Genomic DNA, 20,633 nt, shown 5'->3' with positions numbered 1-20,633 from the left:
ACAGTCTTTACATTGGTTTTATGATGTTCTCATTTTGCAGAGGAGGAACCTCTTGAGGCTTAGACAGTTAACTTTGGTGACCCGTGGGACATATAGCTCCCACCTATAAGTTATGCCTCTGGGATTTCTGGGGAAGTTGCTTTCCCACTTAGAGTGTGTGCTGCTGCAAGGATAGGGCCTGTATAACTGTTTGAAACCAAAGAAATGGGCATGTGCTATAAATTACTGTTTTTACAGGACATTGTATTAGGGAGGTGTGATTTTGTAAAACTTCTGTCTCTTTTGGCTTTTTTACTGGAAGATAAGCTTGTATTTCTGTGTTTTTGTGTGTTATTTAGAAGTTATGTTACTCACAATGATTCCATGTTCTCGTGAATACCCCATTTTCAGACAACATTTATTGTACACCTGTGATTGCACCAATCGTACCCCCGGAGTCCATAGGGACATAGATATCCCACATAATCCTATCCTCAGAGTCCATAGGGACATTGGTGTCCCACATATTACCCATAATACCAACCAAAAATTCAGACACACCCAATGATTCAACATGCCTTCCATTACTGAAAATACATGGGAACAACAACAAAAAATCAAAACAGAAAATAATTCAGTCACCAAAAGGTTTTAAATAACTTTCCAAGATGATATAACCAGAAGCGGAACCAGGATTCAAACCCAGATCTGTTTGTCTTTGTATGATTCTTACATCTACCATGTTTTGTTTTCCTTTCACCCTCCCTCTCTCTCTTCTTTCGCCCGCTCTTCTCTCCTTCCTTCCCAATAAATTATTTTTGAATACCAGGAAATCTCTTGAGAACCTTGAAGCCAGATAGAAATAAGACATACAAATGTAATCATCCAAAACACAAACGCAGCAATTACAGAAGTGTACTGAGAAGAAATGGTTGGTTAGATTGATTATTCTTGTTTTCTACTAGCCTCCATTCCAGGGAGCCAGGTATATAACTTGGAAATACTAATATTTGTGTGAGTGATGTGTGGGGCTTGTTCCAACAGTTCTAGAAAAAAATAAAAAGAGTTAATAATATATTATACAAAAGGGAGCATTATGTGTGATACTGTAAAACAATGAAAATAAATATTATGTGGGAAGAATAATATTGTTTGCATGATATAGCAGTGATTCATTACAGTGCTGTTTGTCCCTGACCTATCTTTGTATTAGAAAAATATAAATCCTTTACACTATTGAGCAGCAGAGTAAATACATATATATTTTGATGGCCTGTCAAAAAGTACACTCTGCTTAAGTAAGCCAAGCTACACTTTCCTCAGTTTGAAAGGTACCAAACCAAAAACCAAACCCAGTACCGTCGAGTCGATTCCGACTCATAGCGACCCTACAGAACAGAGTAGAACTGCCCCATAGAGTTTCCAAGGAGCGCCTGGTGGATTTGAACTGCCGACCCTTTGGTTAGCAGCCGTAGCACTTAACCACTATGCCACCAGGGTTTCCTTGAATGGTACAGTCACTAAATATTGATATATTGGTATTGCAAATACCTGTCAGCACAAATCCATATACATCACCAGCTAAATATTTTTAATCAAAAGCAGTTACTTTGTTAAAACATTTTAAAGATGGTAGGAATATTTTAAACAAAATATTTTTATTAAAATGATAAATGTAAAATTTATATCTTTAAATATTAGAACTGCCCTTTCATTTTTTCTTTACAGAGAAGAAATCCTATATATGTGTGTGTACTTTGCATTCGTACAATTTTTTCTGATAGAATTAATTGTTATAGCTTGCTAAGTAACTCTTGTGAAGTAAGCAGAAGGGAATATAATTAACTGGAGCCACAGCAGTGACAGTACAGTAGGAGACAGATGTATCTACTGAAGGATAAAAATAATTACTTGAGAAATAGTAAAGTTCAGTATTTCTGTGATAAAGGCAATTTCCTCCCTTTTGTTTTAATATTCACAGCATCCCACCATGAAATGCTCAGTTTTGGCTAAGAGCCCTCTCTCCTGAAAGGAATAACCTTGTTATTTAGTGAAGTGCCTATTCACGTTAAGTTTTCAGTTAATATTTGGAACTCTCTTTTTCTCATTGTCAGTGTATCCTGGATTCTCTGGTGAGAGGAATATGTTGTACATTTTGTGTTCTGAAGACTTATGGTTTCTTATCTTTTATTTAGGAAAATCTCAAAGGCTTAAATGTTATTACCAAGTTTTATGGTATAGCAGTCTCTTATTTTTGGAGACATCAACTTCACATAAATGGAACCAAGTAGAACATAAAAGGTTAAATTTGGTTTCAGTGCTTTGAAATAGAAGCTTCTATAAGAGAGCAGCTCTTTTATTGTTATCGTGTATTTGCATGTTTTTAATTTACTGAATTTTCTAGAATGTTAAGGGGTTGCTATAGCAGATACACCCAGAAATTCAAGTGGTTTAACCTAATAAAAGTTTATTTCTTGCTCACTTCTCAGTCTAGAGAGGATGTTCCAGGTTGACTGGTCTTTCATGTGGTCATTCGGGGCCCAGGTGGCTTTTGTCTATGGCTTTGCCCTCTTTTGTGTTCTAGAATCTTCTCCATGCAGCTGGTGTGGGGAATGCATACTCATTTACTATCCGTTTCACTCTACTTCTGCTCACATTCCAGTGGTGAGAAGTATCATGTGGCCCCATCTTGATGCCAGCATGGTGGTGGTAGTTGGGCTCATAGGGGTGCGGGAAGAGGGTGAGCTCTTGCAGCGCCTCCCAGGATTAACACTACATTATGGGCAGGGAGCATGAATCTTTGTGGTCAGTTATTGCCCTGCTAAAAAAATAATACCTCCCCTTTCATAATACTATTTAAAGGTGGTAATATTAGCTACATCTAGGTTGTCAGAAGACAGAAGGCAAGTGACTCCTTGCCACTGACTCCCTGAATTTTCTCATTTCACTTTTAGACTAACAAATATTTAACCAATTAGAAATTGGTCTTGTGCAGTCCCTTTTTTTTTTTTTTTGATAAATTAGGGAATAGGCTCAGAGAAATTGAGGGGCATTCCTCAGACCAGAACTTAGTATCAAAACTAGGAACAACACGTTCCCTAACTCCCAGTTTAATATTCTCTGTACCGTGTCTTCTTTGAAGAGTCCTCTTTTGTGAATTCCTGTCTCCTAAATTAATACAAATTGTTTTCCCAAATTTCTTTCCTCTTAATCTCTTCTAAGATGCTTGCTCTGGAGAAGAGGGAATTTTAATTGATGTAGAAGACAATGAGTGATCCAAAAAGCATTTGTCATGTTCTGTGGGACAGGCAGGCTGTACTGGAGTGCCATATTGACTCACATGCCCAAGAAGGACGGCTGAGGAATTGGAGGAGGTGTAGAAGAGAGGAAGTGGATGCCAGAGCATCTCAAGTGGGACCTCTTTCAAAAGTTGCCTAGGGCTTGCTCAGACCTTGGGGGACAATTATGTTAATTTAATATAAACAACACACCCTTTTCACTTCTGTTGACTAAGTAAACAAATGAATTTTACTGTCCAAGGCCTTTTTAAATTCAGTGAAATATAAAAATTAATTTGTTTAACTCTGTCCATACTTGATTCTAAACTTAAAAATGTTGTTTTTTAAAAATAACCACCCCCATTTAAATAACCTCACAGGATAAAGTAATATAAATTCATTGCAAACGGTACAGGAAAGTATATTCTCAAAGTGACATGTACTTTTACTTCCCAATAATAACCACAGTTAACACTTTGAGGTGTTTCTTCCTGGTGTCTTCTTTTATTATAGAATGTAGAAAAAGTTAAAATTTCTATTAGATAAACTTAACATAACATCCTAAGTATTGTCCCATGCTTGTAAATTTTCTTAGAAAGTATTTTTTAGTGGCTCTGTAATTTTCTAGTAGATGGACTTACTATAATTCGTCATTTGTCTTTTGTTGGGCTTTACCTTAAAAGTGTCATTGTAAATTATTGTTTTTATAAATTCTAAATCAAGTCATCTTCACACTTGAGTAGGTTGTTTTTGTCAGTGTGCATATTTCCTAAGATATTTATATTGGATCCCTTTCTGTATACGGTGTTTTGTCTTCTCTGTGTTTCTCGAAGTTGTGCCTGGACTGGGGCAGCTGATTTATTGGTTTGTCTCTCCAGTAGATGGTAAAATTCCAGAGGACCAAGGCTTGTCTTCTTTCATCCTTGTACTTCCATAGCTCAGCACGGTCCTAGGAATGTAGTTGTTGTTAGTTGCCATGAAGTTGGCAACCCTATGAACAACAGAATGAAATATTGTCATCCATAGGGCTTTCATTTACTAATTTTCGGAAGTAAATTGCCAGGCCTTTTTTCCTAGTGTGTGTTAGTCTGGAAACTCCCCTGAAATCTGTTCACCATTGGTGCCTTTGCTGGTATTTGAAATACTGGTGGCATAGCTTTCGGCATCATACCAACATGCAAGCTACCACAGTACGATAGATAAACTGACACACAGGCGGTGGAGGGATATTGTAATCACTCAAGAGTATTTGTTGAATGAGACTGATTTTCATGTGAGGAATTTGGATTTTGTCTCACGGTTATTTTAGTCTCACCTCACATGCGTGACACACACAAGAGAGTGAAAAAGGTTAAAGGAAAGAGTAAAGGAGTCTAGAAAAGCCAGTCGTTTTCTAAACATGACCTTAAAAAAAAAAAAGAAAAAAAAACTTACCTTGATTTACAGTAGCTGTCAAAGAGGAGGGCACAAAATTTACTTGCAGGCCAAAGATGCAACTAACAGCTTCATAATCTGGTTCATTGTAGCTGTCTTATTTTTTCCTTTTCTCTACTGTTGTCCCCTGTTTCCTCTCCCCCTTCCTGCTGTCTAGAATGTAGCATCAGGACCACAGTGGGAGACAAGGCTGGCTACCTTCAGATTTAAGTTGTTCCATTTAAGCACTCCGAGGGTAGAAAAAAAGGTGTTATATTTATTTTTAATTGTAATTTTCTTCTCTGAACAAGCCAACAGAAGTCTTCACATTTTCTAGTGGAATCCTTTAGACAGATTTCACAGGCAGTGTGTCTTTGTGTATACATTTTATGTGTTGTATATAAAATGTTTATAAAGATCTAGATCTATATATAAATATCTCTCTGTATATAAATATATGTATGTATGTGTAGGGTTGCCTGGTTAAGTAGCTGAGATGATGGGTTAGAAATGTTAAATATATAAATGTTGAATTCTCTTTGAAACCTGGGCTATGTCAGGTTGTCTCTGACTTTTTCTACAGCAAGAAACTTGTATAATTATAGATTTTTTGGTGGTTGGATAAAACTGTCACGGTTGTTCTGTCCCTGGCCTCTTGGGAGCAAATATGTAAATTTAATGGTGTTTTTCTAGTACAGCATGGATACTTAAAATATTAATTATGGTCACTTAAATGGTTCTTGGAGCCCTGGTGGCGTAGTGGTTAAGCGCTTGGCTGCTAACCAAAAGGTCTACAGTTTTAAATGGTACCTGGCTTTTTGTACCCTTTTATATAACTCACAGCATAGTTCTTTATTCTAGAACACAAAAGATTGGTTTTTAGTGAAGATATTTAAAGTGGAACATGGCTTATAATCACAAAAAAAGTTTAGCCATCTCTCAAGGTGTTCTCAAATAAATCATTTATATTCTCCTTATACTTTTGGGACTCAGGCACATAGGTTAGGAGACCATCCTGGCTCAAAACCAAACCCATTGCTGTCGAGTTGATCCCGACTCATAATGACCCTATAGGACAGAGTAGAACTGCCCCATAGTTTCCGAGGACCGCCTGGTGGATTCAAACTGCCAACGTTTTTTGGTTAGCAGCTATAGCACTTAACCGCTACTCCACCAGAAAAGCTTCCCTTTTCTGAAGACTGAGATCAGAATGCATTGAGGGAAGGGAGGTGCTAAGAGTCTGTGAGTCTGAAGGAGGTAACAGTCAGATGGCCAGGGGAGAATGTTGTTGAGGGGAGACACCCTCACTGCCATCACAACTGATACCTCACTAGTGTTTCAAGTCTGGAGGTGTGGGGAATTACTTATCACTCTCCCACTTAAGCAAGTTCTCAACATTGGCTGCACGTTAGAATCCCCTCTGTACACCAGACCAATTAAATCAGATTCTCCAAGGGTTGAACCTAGGCATTAGTTTATTATTATTTTTTTAAGCTTCCCAGTGATTGCAAATGTGCATCCAAGGTGAGCATCATTGCAAAGCTTGGATAAGCTGCATGGGATGTGTTATAGATAGTTGGACCTCATCAATTATAATTAATCAGTTGGGAGTTCCTGGATGAAACTCAGAGCTCATTCAGTGGAAATGTTCACTGAGCCTCAGCCTTGTACCAGATTCTTGCTAGTTGCTAGGAATACAAAGATAAATAAATAAGACAGGGTTGATAAAGAAGTGCAGTCCAGTGGGGAAGATAGTTAAAATGCAAGGCATATGGAGTATTAAAATAGAGGTGTGTCTAGGATATTATTGGAAACACAGTAGAAGGAGCAATTAACTCTGCCCAAAGTTTGGGACATTGGGGGTTGGTGTGGGGATGAAATAATGAAGTGGAAAATAGTCAGGGTTTCACAGAGGAAGTACTGAATTAAAAGTTTATCAGGTTAAAAAAGGGAGGGGAAGGGAGTTAAAAAAAAAAAAGGTTATAACATGCAAAGATGTGGAGAAATAGAAGGGATTGGTTGGAAAGCAAGATGTGTGTGAGATATTTACAGGTTTATACAGTTAGAAAGGTAGCTCAGAGTCAGGTGGTGAAATGCCTTATAAACCATGCTGGGGATTATGGATGTTATCCTGCGGGCCATAGTTAATAGGGTCAAATGTGTATAAGGTCTAGATACATCATCTTAAAGAGTGAAGCTGTTCAGGTGTGAAGTAGTTGTTAGTGTTGGGGCTCCAGAGAGTACAGGTATTGTTCAATGGCATTTAAACAAAAAATGTTTTTTAAAGTTCAAATTCAAACTAAAAGAACATGGAATATTCTTTATGCTAATAAACCAGTTTTTAGGTTGTACTCAATCTTCAAGTGCCATTGTACACTACCTTCTGTATAAGGACCCGGCAGAGGATAATAAACAAGGAAATCCTATTTTATGACATTTCTATAAAAGTACTATAGAAATATAACTGTAGGTGAGATCAGGCTGGAGGTGTAGCGATAAGAACATATATATGTGAATAGGTTAGTTGTTAGCATAGTAATCTAGGTAAAATGTTGAGGGTTTGAACTGACACAAGGAATGCAGGAAGAAAAGGAAGAAGACTACATGGAAAATAGAATTTAGTTTTAAGCATGTTAAGTTTGAAGTGCCAACAGGAAGCCATAGGCTAGGTGAAGACAACTTGTAAGCAGTTGGATATTTGGGTTTGAAGCTCAGGAAAGATGTCTAGAGAAGTAGACTTGAAAGTGTCTTTAGGGCATAACCAGGTGCGTTGAATCATTTCCAACTTACAGCGAGCCCATGTATGTCAGAGTAGGACTGTATTCCATAGGATTTTCAGTGGGTGGTTTTTCAGAAGTAGATCGCCAGGCCTTCCTTCTGAGGGGCCCCTGGGTGGACTTGAACGTCCAGCCTTTCAGTTAGCATACTGTTAACCATTTGCACCACCCAGGGACTCGCTTCAGGGAATAGGTGGGCTCATACAAAGCAATGATTGTGAGGATGGCATAGGACCAGGCAGTGTTTCATTCTGTTGTGCATAGGTTCACTGTAAGTTGTAACTGACTCGATCCACCTAATAGCAACAACAAATTTGAATAATATACAGAGCTTTGTTGTAAGAGTAACTGCTCTATCTAAAGCAGATGACATTTTTGTCCTTTTAAAGATACTAAAATTTATTAATTTGTTTTAAAATAAATTATATTTAATTTCTTTTTCCTGTTTGACAGGCAACCAGATAAACTGGTGGTAGTTTGGACAAGAAGAAGCCGAAGGAAGTCTTCTAAGGTTAGTCTGTTGCGTAAATTTTTTACCCAAATGTTGAATTCAACTTTGAGTCACATCGTTAAGCTTTTCCGGTCCCCGTGTAAATTATTTTAAAATATTACTTGCTATTTTTGATTATTTCTGTTGCTTTAATCTACTAAAAATGAATTAATGAGGCATAGTAATCTTGTGACTACAATTCTTAAAACGGAAGTTAGGTATTCAAGTTTTAATCTTGGATTTGATAGCCTTGAGCAATATAATAGTTATGTAAGGTCTCTGTACTAGAGTACCATGAATTAATGATCAAATAGATACTACTCACAAAATTGTACCTTGAAGTAATTCCTTCCGATTCTAAGTTAGGGGTACATTTTAGAAATGATGAGTTATATAAGCCCATTTCTAGGTTGCAGAAGAGAAGTAGTTGAGTTTTTTTTTATGGTTTTTATTTTTTCGTATTGATAGTTTTGTATGTGGAGAGTAGAGGGTTATTTTAAAATGTTAAATAAAAATTTTACAGATATTTAAAGAAATTCTGTTCTGTAGTTATGTAAGTAAAGGCATATTTTTCTAAGCACCAATAACCGCAGACATGTTTATTGGATATTGATTTTTCTACAAGTAAACCCATTTAAAGAAAAATTTATTCATTGTAATTGAAATTTTTAAAATTTTTATTAAGAATATCTGTAAAAACAGCATGGGGGCAGTGTCTGACCTCCTCCGACCCCTCAAGGGGAAAGGACCAAGACTAATGGCGCAAGGCTGACTCCTGTGAGGTGGAGTCCGGACAAGCCTTCTGTCTCTGCCATCTCTACCAATTCTGACACCAACTGTCCCTCACACAGTATTCTCTCTCTACTGGGTTCAATAATTCAATACAGTGGCCACACAGTGCTCACAGACCATACAATTATGGGGTTTATTGGGGAAGTAACAGTTACAATTCAGACTCAAAAACTCAGGATACAGTTCTTCCATCAGGATGGTCTCTCCCCAGCTGTGCTCGCAGGCATGCTTCTCCCTGGCCCTCAGTCTCTGCCCAAGAGCACTCAGCTTTCTCTTTCCACGGGCCGGGAGGCCCACCACACTGTCTGCTGCTGATCTTTTCTACCTTGTTGGTGGGCTTCTCCTCTTTGCTCTGGAATTGCCTCTGTTTTAAGGCGGAACTGACCAATCTCCGTGGTAGGCCACAATTACCCTATCACACAGTCACCTGGGTGGGAGTTACAAGCCCATGGCTAGAAAGGCCGCACACAAAAGTAATTAATTGAACTGCAGTATCTTAATTTTTATTTATTTATTTTATTTTGCTTTAAGTGAAAGTTCACAATTCAAGTCAGTTTCTCATTCAAAAATTTATACGCACATTGTTATGTGACCCTAGTTGCTCTCCCTACAATGTGTCAGCATACTCCTTTTCTCCACCCTGTATTTCCCCGTGTCCATTCAACCAGCTCCTGTCCCCCCTGCCTTCTCATCTCGCCTCTGACAGGAGCTGCCCACATAGTCTCATGTGTCTACTTGAGCTAGGAAGCACATTCCTCACCAGTATCATTTCATGTCTTATAGTCCAGTCTAATCTTTGTCTGAAGAGTTGGCTTTGGGAATGGTTTTAGCTTTGGGCTAACAGAGGGTCCAGAGGCCATGAGCTCTGGGGTCCCTCCAGTCTCAGACCATTAAGTCTGGTCTTTTTACTAGAATTTGAGGTCTGCATCCCACTTTTCTCCTGCTCCATGAGGGATTCTCTGTTTTGTTCCATGTTGGGGCAGTCATTGGTGGTAGCTGGGCACTGTCTCGTTCTCCTGGTCTCAGGCTGATGGAGTCTCTGGTTTATTTGGCCCTTTCTGTCTCTTTTTGTCTTTTGTATGTGTGTTTGGCGTTCTTCATTCTCCTTTGTTCCAGGTGGGTCAAGACTAATGGATGTATCTTAGATGGTTGCCTGCTAGCTATTAAGACCCCAGACAGCACTCACCAAAGTGGGGTGCAGAGAGTTTTCTTAATATACTCTGTTATGCCATTTGACCTAGATGTCCCCTGAAACCATGGTCCCCAGACCCCTGCCCCTGCTACTCTGTCCCTCAGAGTGTTTGGATGTATTCAGGAAGCATATTAGCTTTTGGATTAGTCCAGTCGTGCTGACTTCTCTTGTATTGTGTGTTGTCCTTCCCTTCACCTAAAATAATTCTTGTCTATTATCTAATTAGTGAATACTCCTCTCCCTCCCTTCTCACCTCACCCTCGTAACCATCAAAGAATGTTTTCTTCTTTGTTTATACCTTTTCTTGAGTTCTTACAATAGTGGTCTCATACAATATTAGTCCTTTTACAACTGGCCTAATTTCACTTAGTGTAATATCTTCCAGATTCCTCCATGTTATGAGATGTTTCACGAATTCATTGTCGTTCTTTATTGTTGCATAGTATTCCATTGTGTGACTATACCATAATTTGTTTATCCATTCATCTGTTGAGGGGCACCTTGGTTGTTTCAATCTTTTTGCTATTGTAAACAGTGTGGCAATGAGCATGGGTGTACATATATATCTATTCATGTGAGGGCTCTTATTTCTCTAGGATATGTTCCAAGGAGTGGGATTGTTGGATCACAGTTCTCTTCCTAGCTTTTTAAAGAAGCACCAAATTGATTTCCAAAGCAGTGGTACCATTTTACATTTCTACTAGCAGTGTATAAGTGATACAGTCTCTCCACTACCTGTCCAATATTTATTGTTTTATTATTTTTTTTATTAATGCCAACCTTGTTGGGGTTTAATTTTTATTTTTATTGAGCTAAAATGTATTTTGCAATGCACAGATCTTAATTACACAATTGAATGAGATTTGGTAAATGTATGTTATTGTTACTGTCATTAGCTGCTGTTGAGTTAGTTCTCGACTCCTAGTGACACCAAGTGTTATAGAGTAGAACTTCTCCATAAAGCTTTCTTAGCTGTAATCTTAACAGAAGCAGCTTGTCAGGCCTTTTCTTTCATGGAGCCACTGGATGTGTTCGAACTGCCAACCTAGAGGTTAACAGGCGATCACAAACCACTTGCACCACCAGAGCTTCTTGATAAATGTATATATGTTATAAAGCCTGTTGCCATCGAGTTGATTCCAACTCATAGTGACCTGTAGGACAGAGTAGAACTGCCCCATATGGTTTCCAAAGTTATAGCCCCCAAAAAGATAGACTATTTCTATCACTTTTTTCATTTGTATCTTCTCCCAGTCAATCCCAACCCCCAAAAGCAGCCACTGTTCTGATTTTCTATCACCATAAACTAGATTTGCCTGTTCCTGAGTTTCATATAAATGGAGTCATATAGTATGTACTATTTTCTATCTGGCTTCTTTTGCTCAACATAACATTTTTGAGATTTATTCATGCTGATGTGTGTATTGGTAGTTTTTTTTTTTTAATTGCTCAATACTATTCCACTTATGCATATGCCACAATTTGATTCTCTCTCCCCCATTGATGAACATTTGTTTTATTTCTAGTTTTTTACTATTTACTCTTATTTACTATTGCAAATATTTACTCTATGAATAAAGCATCTATGAACTTCATTATACATGTATTTTGGGGGACAAATATTTTCATTTCTCTTGGCAAGTGCCTAGGAATGGAATTGCTAGCTAATAGGGTAATAAGGTTTTAAGAAATTGTTTTCCTAAGTGATTATACTAATTTACACTCCAATCAGCAATATAGGAGCATTCTAGTTGCTTTATTTCATGAAAAACATCATCTTTAAAGCACACATTTATAGTTTTAGAGCACTATATTTTAGACCCATATTTTAGACTGTATTATGATGACATCTGCAAAGACCTGGAGATAGAAAATCAAAAGGGAAGAACACGCTCAGCATTTCTCAAGCTGAAAGAACTGAAGAAAAAATTCAAGTCTCCAGTTGCGATACTGAAGGATTCTACGGGGAAAATATTAAATGATGCAAGAAGCATCAAAAGGAGATGGAAGGAATACACAGAGTCACCATGCCAAAAAAGAATTGGTTCGTGTTCAGCCATTTCAGGAAGTAATATAGGAACAGGAACCTGTGGTGCTGAAGGAAGAAGTCCAAGCTGCACTGAAGGCATTGTTGAAAAACAAGGCTCCAGGAACTGATGAAATACCAATTGAGATGTTTCAACAAATGAATGCAGCACTGGCGTGCTCACTTGTCTATGCCAAGAAATTTGGAAGACAGCTACCTGGTCGGCCAACTGGAAGAGATCCATATTTATGCCTATTCCCAAGAAAGGTGATCCAACTGAATATGGAAGTTATTGAACAATATCACTAATATCACACGCAAGCAAAATTTACTGAAGATCATTCAAAAGCTGCTGCAGCAGTAAATCGACAGGGAACTGCCAGAAATTCAAGCTGGATTCAGAAAAGGACTTAGAACCAGGAATATCATTGCTGATGTCAGATGGATCCTGGCTGAAAACAGAGAATACCAGAAAGATGTTTACTTGTGTTTTATTGACTATGCAAAGGCATTTGACTGTGTGGATCATAACAAATTACGGATAACATTGCCAAGAGTGGGAATTCTGGAACACTTAATTGTGCTCATGAGGAATCTGTACATGGATCAAGAGACAGTCATTCAAACAGAACAAGGGGATACTGCATGGTTTAAAGGCAGGAAAGGTGTGTGTCAGGGTTGTATTCTTTCACCATACCTGTTCAATCTGGATGCTGAGCAAATAATCCGAGAAGGTGGACTATACGAAGAAGAACGGGGCATCAGGATTGGAGGAAGACTCATAAAGAACCTGCATTATGCAGATGACACAACCTTGCTTGCTGAAAGTGAAGAGAATTTGGAACACTTGCTGAGGAAGATCAAAGACCACAGCCTTCAGTATGGATTACGCCTCAACATCAAGAAAACAAAATCCTTACAAACTGGACCGATAAGCAACATCATGATAAACAGAGAAAATACTGAGATTGTTGAGGATATCAATTTACTTGGATCCACAGTCAACATCCATGGAAGCAGCAGTCAAGAAATCAAAAGATGCATTGCATTGGGCAAATCAGCTACAAGAGATCTCTTTAAAGTGTTAAAAAGCAAAGATGTAACCTTGAGGACTCAGGTGCGCCTGACCGGAGCCATGGTGTTTTCAATCACCTCATATGCATGCGAAAGCTGGGCAGTGAATAAGGAAGACAGAAGAATGGATGCCTTTGAATTGAGGTGTTGGTGAAGAATATTGAATATACCATGGACTGCCAGAAGAATGAACAAATCTATCTTGGAAGAAGTACAACCAGAATGCTCTTTAGAAGAAGGGATGGTGAGACTTCATCTCACATACTTTGGACATGTTATCAGAAGGGATCAGTTCCTGCAGAAGGACATCATGCTTCGTAGAGTAGAGGGTCAGGGAAAAAGAGGAGGACCCTCAACAAGGTGGATTGACACAGTGGCTTCAACAGTCGGCTTAACCATAGCAACAATTGTGAGGATGGTACAGGACCAGGCAGTGTTTCATCCTGTTGTGCATAGGGTTGCTCTGAGTCAGAACCAACTCGACAGCACCTAACAACAACATTTTAGACCTGGAATATTTTCTTCTTATCCGTCCATATATGAGAAAGTATGCTAAAATACATAGTGAGGTTCTTCTGTCAGTATTGCTGATTGGGTCTTAAGCTTTTGTGGAAGGAAATGATATAAGGTCAAACACTATGTTAAGTATAATAGATGAATATGACTATAACTATAAATATGAGAAATAGACCCTAGATGTTTTTATCTACTGAAAACAGTTTTCCCCTCTTTAATAATTAGATACAAAATATTTTCTAAAGGGAAATTATGAAGCATAATAAAATACTATAGATGATAGATCAATTCAGAATAAAGAAACTTGAAGTTAAATATATATATATATATGTTTTATTTAGTTACATTTTTGGAAGTCAAATAAGTTTTCTGTTTTAGATCCAGATTCCTCGTCATATTATGTCAAATATTGACTGAATCCAGATGGTGAAATGAGGCCACAGGTTGATTTTTCTCAGAATGCTATATTTTCTAGAAGAAATTACTTCTTATTGGACTAATTTTCCAGTTATGATGCTCTTTAATATTTCACATCCCTCGTGGATATTTAGAATCATTGTGTTCTCTTGATACATCATACCTGTACTTTTTTTGAAAAGTTTATGAGAACTCACAATATGCTAAGTTTATTACAGCATATACAAATATATAAGAAAATGATGTTTTATAATTATACATAATAGCTAAATAAGGAAATAAAAATTAGGCCCAGAAACTATGAAGGAAATGATTGTTAATGTTGTAAAAGCTAAGCAAATTACTTTTTTACCTTTGGAAATTTGAGATCCATGACATTTTGGGATTCTTGGAAAAAAAAAAAAAATTGTCCCCAGGTTTTTTTTTTTTTTTTAATCAGCTGTCAGTTATATTAAATCCAAAGACTAGAACAGTTTTTTCTTCTGCAAGTCTTCTGTTTTCTGACATTTTCCTTTTAAAATATACATTATTTGCTGCTAAATCCCATTGAAATCACTTAGGGGGAAAACGGATCTCTGCAACTATTGGCCAGAAAATATTCTAGTGTTTACTTTTAGCTATGCCTTTTGGAAAAAGTTTGAGATACACAGTAATCAATTTCTTTTTTGTCATTTGTATAGCTTACCATTTATCTTTCCTGATTCTGAGTATATCTAATTTATATATATGTATGTATGTATGCATGCCAGTGGATTGAAATGTAGAACTGACACCAGGTAAGTCCATTCACCAACTCTCAGGTTTGACATTAAAATAATATGGCACATTGCCTTATTTAATTTAAAGTTTAGTTCTCAACTTATTGTTCACTTTTTGGGGGTACATATCTATTTTTATAGTTAAATATACAAAGAACTCACTGCTTAGTCATTTTTGATTGAGGAAATAATTATTATGAGTAATTAACATAGTATGTGGCTTCCCCACTCCTAATCCTCAAATCATGGGATTTATAACAAAGATTTTGTCAGACTGCAATTGATTTTTTATAAAAAAAACCTGTGGCCGTCAAGTTGATTCCGACTCATAGCGACCCTGTAGGACAGAGTAGAACGGCCCCATAGAGTTTCCAAGGAGCGCCTGGTGGATTTGAACTGCCGACCTGTTGGTTAGCAGCCGTAACACTTAACCACCAGGGTTTCCTTGATTTGTATGCACTTAATAAAGTTATTTTTCAATATAGTATATGACAGTAGAAAGCAGAGCAATTATGATAGACCAGATAAATTATGGCAGAGTAGCTCGTTGCCTTAAATTTGGTTTTCTAACTAGAAATTTAAGGTTTCAGGGGGATGGAAGAATTCCAAAGGGAAACCAGAGCTTTAGCATCCTCACCAGCCTTTTGATGATCTCACCGTCCTTACTTCCTTGCTCCATGGTTGTCTACAGCCTTTCCAATGTGTTAGGATGTCCAGAGGGAGGGTACATTGCAGAGCTTTGCATAATGGTGATGTTGGTAACCCCAAGATGACACCCCAAACATATTAGGCAGCTTTAAAAATTGAGAATTAGTGATTAAAAAGTATATAACAATCACACGTTTTCTGTGAAATATGTTATAGAGTCAGTACCCAAAATTGAGAAATTTTGCCTTTTTCCTACGTCTGCCTTTGGCAGAGGCCAAAGGACCTGTGATGTGATTAAAAAGTGAGAAAAACTGTAAAAGGGGATCTGATAGTGTGGCCCAATCCCTTCTACCATTGTCTGAATTAGCATGCTGGCAAATGATTAAATAACCTGCCTTTCCTAACTATACAAAAGAGCTAAGTAGCTATACGTGTGTTTCTGTGCCTGATTATTTTCTATGGAAGTTCTATTCCCCTGAGTGAAAATTGATCAGTGTTCTCATAGTGCTGATGTTTGCAAATATGATGTGGTTTTTCTATATCAAGCTTTTAAGAACCCAAATTACTATCTTCATAGGTCTTTACAAACAAGATGTTTATTACCATAACTATTATATTACTTATATTTGACTTTTCATTCTTTTTCTAGCTTCAGATTCTTAAATTATTGTAGAAGTTGTGGTAAGCTCTTTGAAAATAGGAATTTTTTTTTTCATGTTTGCTACTTTGTACATCCCCATCCCTGGTTTGGTTTCTTTTCCAGTAAAATCCACAGGTCTCTTGTTTTGTATTTGCTGTTGATGTTGTTATATACCATCAAGTTTGATTCCGACTGATAGTGACCATATGTACAACAGAACGAAAGACTGCTGGGTCCTGTGCCACTCTCATAATCTTTACTATGTTTGAGTCCGTTGTTTCAGCCATTGTGTCAGTCCATCTCATTGACCCACTACTTTACCGAGCACGATGTCTTCCTCCAGGGACTGGTCCCTCCTGATAACATGTCCAAAGTATGTGAGATGAAGTCTTACCATCCTCACTTCTAAAGAGCATTCTGGCTGTACTTCTTTCAAGACAGATTTATTTGTTCTTCTGGCAGGACATGGGTATGTTCAGTATTCTTTGCCAAAAGCATAATTCAAAGGAATCAGTCCTTCTTATTCATTGTCCAGCTTTCCCACACATATGAGGTGATTGAAAATACCATGCCTTGGGTCAGGCACACCTTAATCCGCAAAGTGACATCTTTGCTTGCTAACACTTTAAAGAGCCCTTTTGCAACAGATTTGCCCAATGCATCAGTCATTTGATATCTTTTTCTTTTTTTTTGGTGTACAGCTCTTTATTTGATATTTTGATAGCAAAGGAAATAGCAACCTCTTTTGACACTGAGTTTATGATAGGGTGCTTTCAGGATAAACATAACCAGCTTCAGCGTCATTGATTCCACCTTTGCTCTACATTTTTTTTTTTTAGTTGTACTTTAAGTGAAAGTTTACAGTGCAAATTGGTTTCTCCTTCAAAAATTTATATCCAAATTGTTTTGTGACATTGGTTGCAATCCCTGCATTGTGTCAGCTCTCTCCCCCTTTCCATTTCCACCCTGAGTTCTCCGTGCCTATTGATCCAGTTTTCCTGTCCCTACCTGCATTCTTGTCTTTGCTTTTGGGCAGGTCTTGCCCATTTGGTCTTCTAGACTTGATTGAACAAAGAAGCATGTTTCTCCCATGTGTTATGGTTTGTTTTATACGCCTGTGTAATCTTTGGCTGAAAGGTGGACTTCGGGAGTGGGTTCAGTTCTGAGTTAACAGGGTGTCTGGGGGCCACAGTCTTGGGGGTTCCTCTAGTCTCTGTCTTACCAGTAAGTCTGGCCTTTTTGTGTGTGTATTTGAATTTTGTTGTACATTTTTTTCCTGCTCTGTCCAGGACCCTCTATTGTGATCCTGTCAGAGCAGTTGGTGGTGGTAGCCTGGTACCATCTAGTTCTTCTGGGCTCAGGGTAGTGGAGGCTGTGGTTTATGTGGTCCATTAGTGCTTTGACTAATATTTTCCTTGTGTCTTTGGTTTTCCGCATTTTCCTTTGCTCTGGGTGGTATGGGACCAATAGATGTATCTTAGAGGGCCACTTGTAAGCTTTTAAGACCTCAGATGCTACTCACCAAAGTAGGATGTAGAACGTTTTCTTTATGAACTATATTATGTCAGTTGACCTAGATGTCCCCTGAGATAATGGTCCCCAGCCCTCAGCCCCAGTATCTCAATTCTTCAAGGTGTTTGGATATGTCTAGAAACTTTCTCTGACTTTGTCTTGGTCATGTTGTGCTGACTTTGCCTGTATTGTGTGTTGTCTTTCCCTTCACCGAAGTTAACACTTGTCTACTATCTAGTTAGTGATTTCTTCTCTCCACCCTTCCCCTCCCTCATAACCATCAAAGATTATTTTTTTCTGGGTATAAACCTTTTCTTGGGTTTTTATAATAGTAGTCTCATACAATATTTGTCCTTTTGTGATTGACTCATTTCACTCAGCATAATGCCTTTCAAATTCATCCATCATTTGATTTCTTGCCCACTGCTTCCATGGGTGTTAATTGTGGATCCAGGCAAAATGAAATCCTTGACAGTTTCAACCTTTTCTCCATTTATCATGATGTTGTTTATTGGTCCAGTTATGAAGATTTTTGTTTTCTTTATGTTGAGGTGTAATTCATACTGAAGGCTGTAATCTTTGATGTTCATCAGTAAGTGCTATACGTCTTCTTTGCTTTCAGGAAGCAAGGTTGGATCATCTTCATATTTCAGATTGTTAATGGGTGTTCCTCCAATCCTGATGTGATGTTCTTCTTCATTTAGTCCAGGTTCTAGGATTACCTGCTCAGCATACAGATTGAATAAGTATGATGAAAGAATACAACCCTGACATATACCTTCCTGATTTTAAACCACACAGTTTATCCCCTTGGTTTGTTTGAATGACTGTCTCTTGGTCTATGTACAGCTTCCTCATGAGCACAATTAAGTGTTCTGGAATTCCCATCCTTCACAGTGTTATCTGTAATTTGTTATGATCCACACAGTCGATGCCTTTGCGTTGTCAATAAAACACAGGTAAACAACTTTTCTGGTGTTCTCTGCCTAGCATATCATACTAGGTTTTCTAGCTAGTGTATTATAATTAACCATTGATACTTAGGTGCTGCTGGCTGTACTCATAGTCGTGTACTTAGCTGGACTAATTGATATTACACAGTATTTTAACTCAGCCAGGTTTTGCAGTCCAAAAAGGGGTTATCAGAAAGCCGGAGCTCAAGTTGGACCTTATTTCTTGGGCAAAGAACTGCTAGATAGCATGGTAAGGAAGTAGCAGCATCCTAGAAACTTGGGAACTGGTACCTTTTATTTTTTAAAAAAGGGGATTTTAGTTTGTTAAGCAGATCCTATTTTTGTTTACTCAGTGATTTAATTACCATTCTCTGGCCTAAGAGTGAGGACTGAAAGAAGTTACTTAGAGGGCAAGCATTAGGGTACTTGAAGAAATGGTATGAAACCATCATGTACTAACTGTGCCCACTTAGGAGTTCTCTGCATTCCCTGATTTTTCCCCCTTTTGGTCTCTGTGTCATAAATGCGAAGTCCTTAGGGATAGAGGACAATTTTCTTGACTACTGTCTGAAGCAGGGATACAGCCGGGCATGGTGGCGGTTGGATGAAGAGCTCTGGACTTTGGATTCATGAAATCTAGGTTCTCCTACTGATTACCAGTATGAGCTCAGGCAAGGCATTTATTCTTTCCTTTCTTCAATTTCCTTATCCAAGCCTATATTAGATCTCCTAAGGATATCTTCAGGTCTAAAATTCTTTGGTGGTCATTTTCTCATTAAGAATTTTACAAATAGCCTATCTCTCCTACTGTGGCTAATGAGAAATGTTCAGGTATTATATTCTTTCTCCTTATGTTTCCATTATATGGGGAGGCTGTAACTTCTGTCTTGTTACTATGAAATCAGGATCTGTGCTTCCAGCAAAGGCCAGTCTGTCTCCTTGTGTACTGTTCAAGGACGTTACTCTAGCAATTCTGCCATCTCTCTTCTGTATCATTGCATTTTCCCTCTCAACTGGATATTTCCCACCAGCATAAATTTTTTTTTTACCTTCTGTCATGGATTGAATTGTAGCCCCCACAGATATCTATTAGCTTGGCTAGGTCATGATTCCCAGTATTGTATGATTGTTTACCATTTTGTCATCTGATGTGATTTCCCTATGTGTTGTAAATCCTATCACTATGATATAATGAGATGGATTAGTGGCAGTTACGTTGATGAGATCTACAAGATTAGATATTATCTTCAGCCAATCTCTTTTGAGAGGTAAAAGAGAGAAGTGGGCAGGGAGACATGGGAATCTCATACCACCAAGAAAGCAGTGCTGGGAGCAGAACACATCCTTTGGACTTGAGGTTCCTATGCTGAGATGCTCCCAAACCAAGGGAAGACTGATGACAAGGACCTTACCCCAGAGCTGACAGAGAGAGAAAGCCTTCCCCCGGAGCTGGCACCCTGAATTCAGACTTCTAGCCTACTGGACTGTGAGAGGATAAACCTCTTTGTTAAAGCCATCCACTTGTGGTATTTCTGGTATAGCAACACTAGATGACCAAGACATCTTCTTAAGAAATTCTCTTCTGACGCCATGTCCCCCAGCTACCACCCTATTTCTCTCTTTCAGCAAAACACCTCAGAGGAGTTGAGTGTGTTTGCCGCCTTCAATTTCTTTCCTCCTATTCTTTCTTGAACCCATTCCAGTCAGGCATTTGCCCTCGTCACTGCACTGAAACTGGCTTATGAAGTCATTAATGTCCTTGGTCATTTTCAGATCTCATTCTACTTGACATGTTATCAGCATTTGGCACAGGTGATTGTTCCCTTCTTCTTGAAATGTTTTCTTTACTAGACTTCCAGGACACCATATGCTTCTGCTTTCTGTCCTACTTCACTGACCCTCCTTTGTCGATTCCTCCTCATTTCCTTGACCTGTTAATGTTAAAGTGCTCCAAGGCTCAGTCCTTGAACCTTTATTTTCCCTATCTGTACTCACTCACTTGGGATTCCGTTCACTCTTGAACTTTAGTATCACCCATATGCTAATGATTTCCACATTTATAACTCCAGACTACATATACCTAGTTGCCTATTTATACGTCCATGCTTAGATATCTAATAGGCACCTCAGATTTAACTTCTGTAAAACTGATCTCCTGATCTTACTTC

General features: G+C 38.1%; 1 protein-coding gene across 5 annotated transcripts in view; it reads left to right on the top strand.

Moving 5' to 3' along the window:
- Window positions 1–20,633, top strand: part of EHBP1 (EH domain binding protein 1) — a 350,658-nt gene that overhangs the window by 57,489 nt on the left and 272,536 nt on the right. For all 5 annotated transcript variants that reach the window (XM_049857490.1, XM_049857491.1, XM_049857487.1 and 2 more), the window contains exon 3: window positions 7,901–7,958. In XM_049857490.1, the coding sequence (XP_049713447.1) occupies window positions 7,901–7,958 (58 nt within the window). The remainder of the gene's footprint in view (window positions 1–7,900; window positions 7,959–20,633) is intronic.

Source organism: Elephas maximus, chromosome 17 (assembly GCF_024166365.1).
Source record: "Elephas maximus indicus isolate mEleMax1 chromosome 17, mEleMax1 primary haplotype, whole genome shotgun sequence".
NCBI classification, from domain to species: domain Eukaryota; kingdom Metazoa; phylum Chordata; class Mammalia; order Proboscidea; family Elephantidae; genus Elephas; species Elephas maximus.
This window is presented reverse-complemented; position numbering and strand designations above follow the sequence as displayed.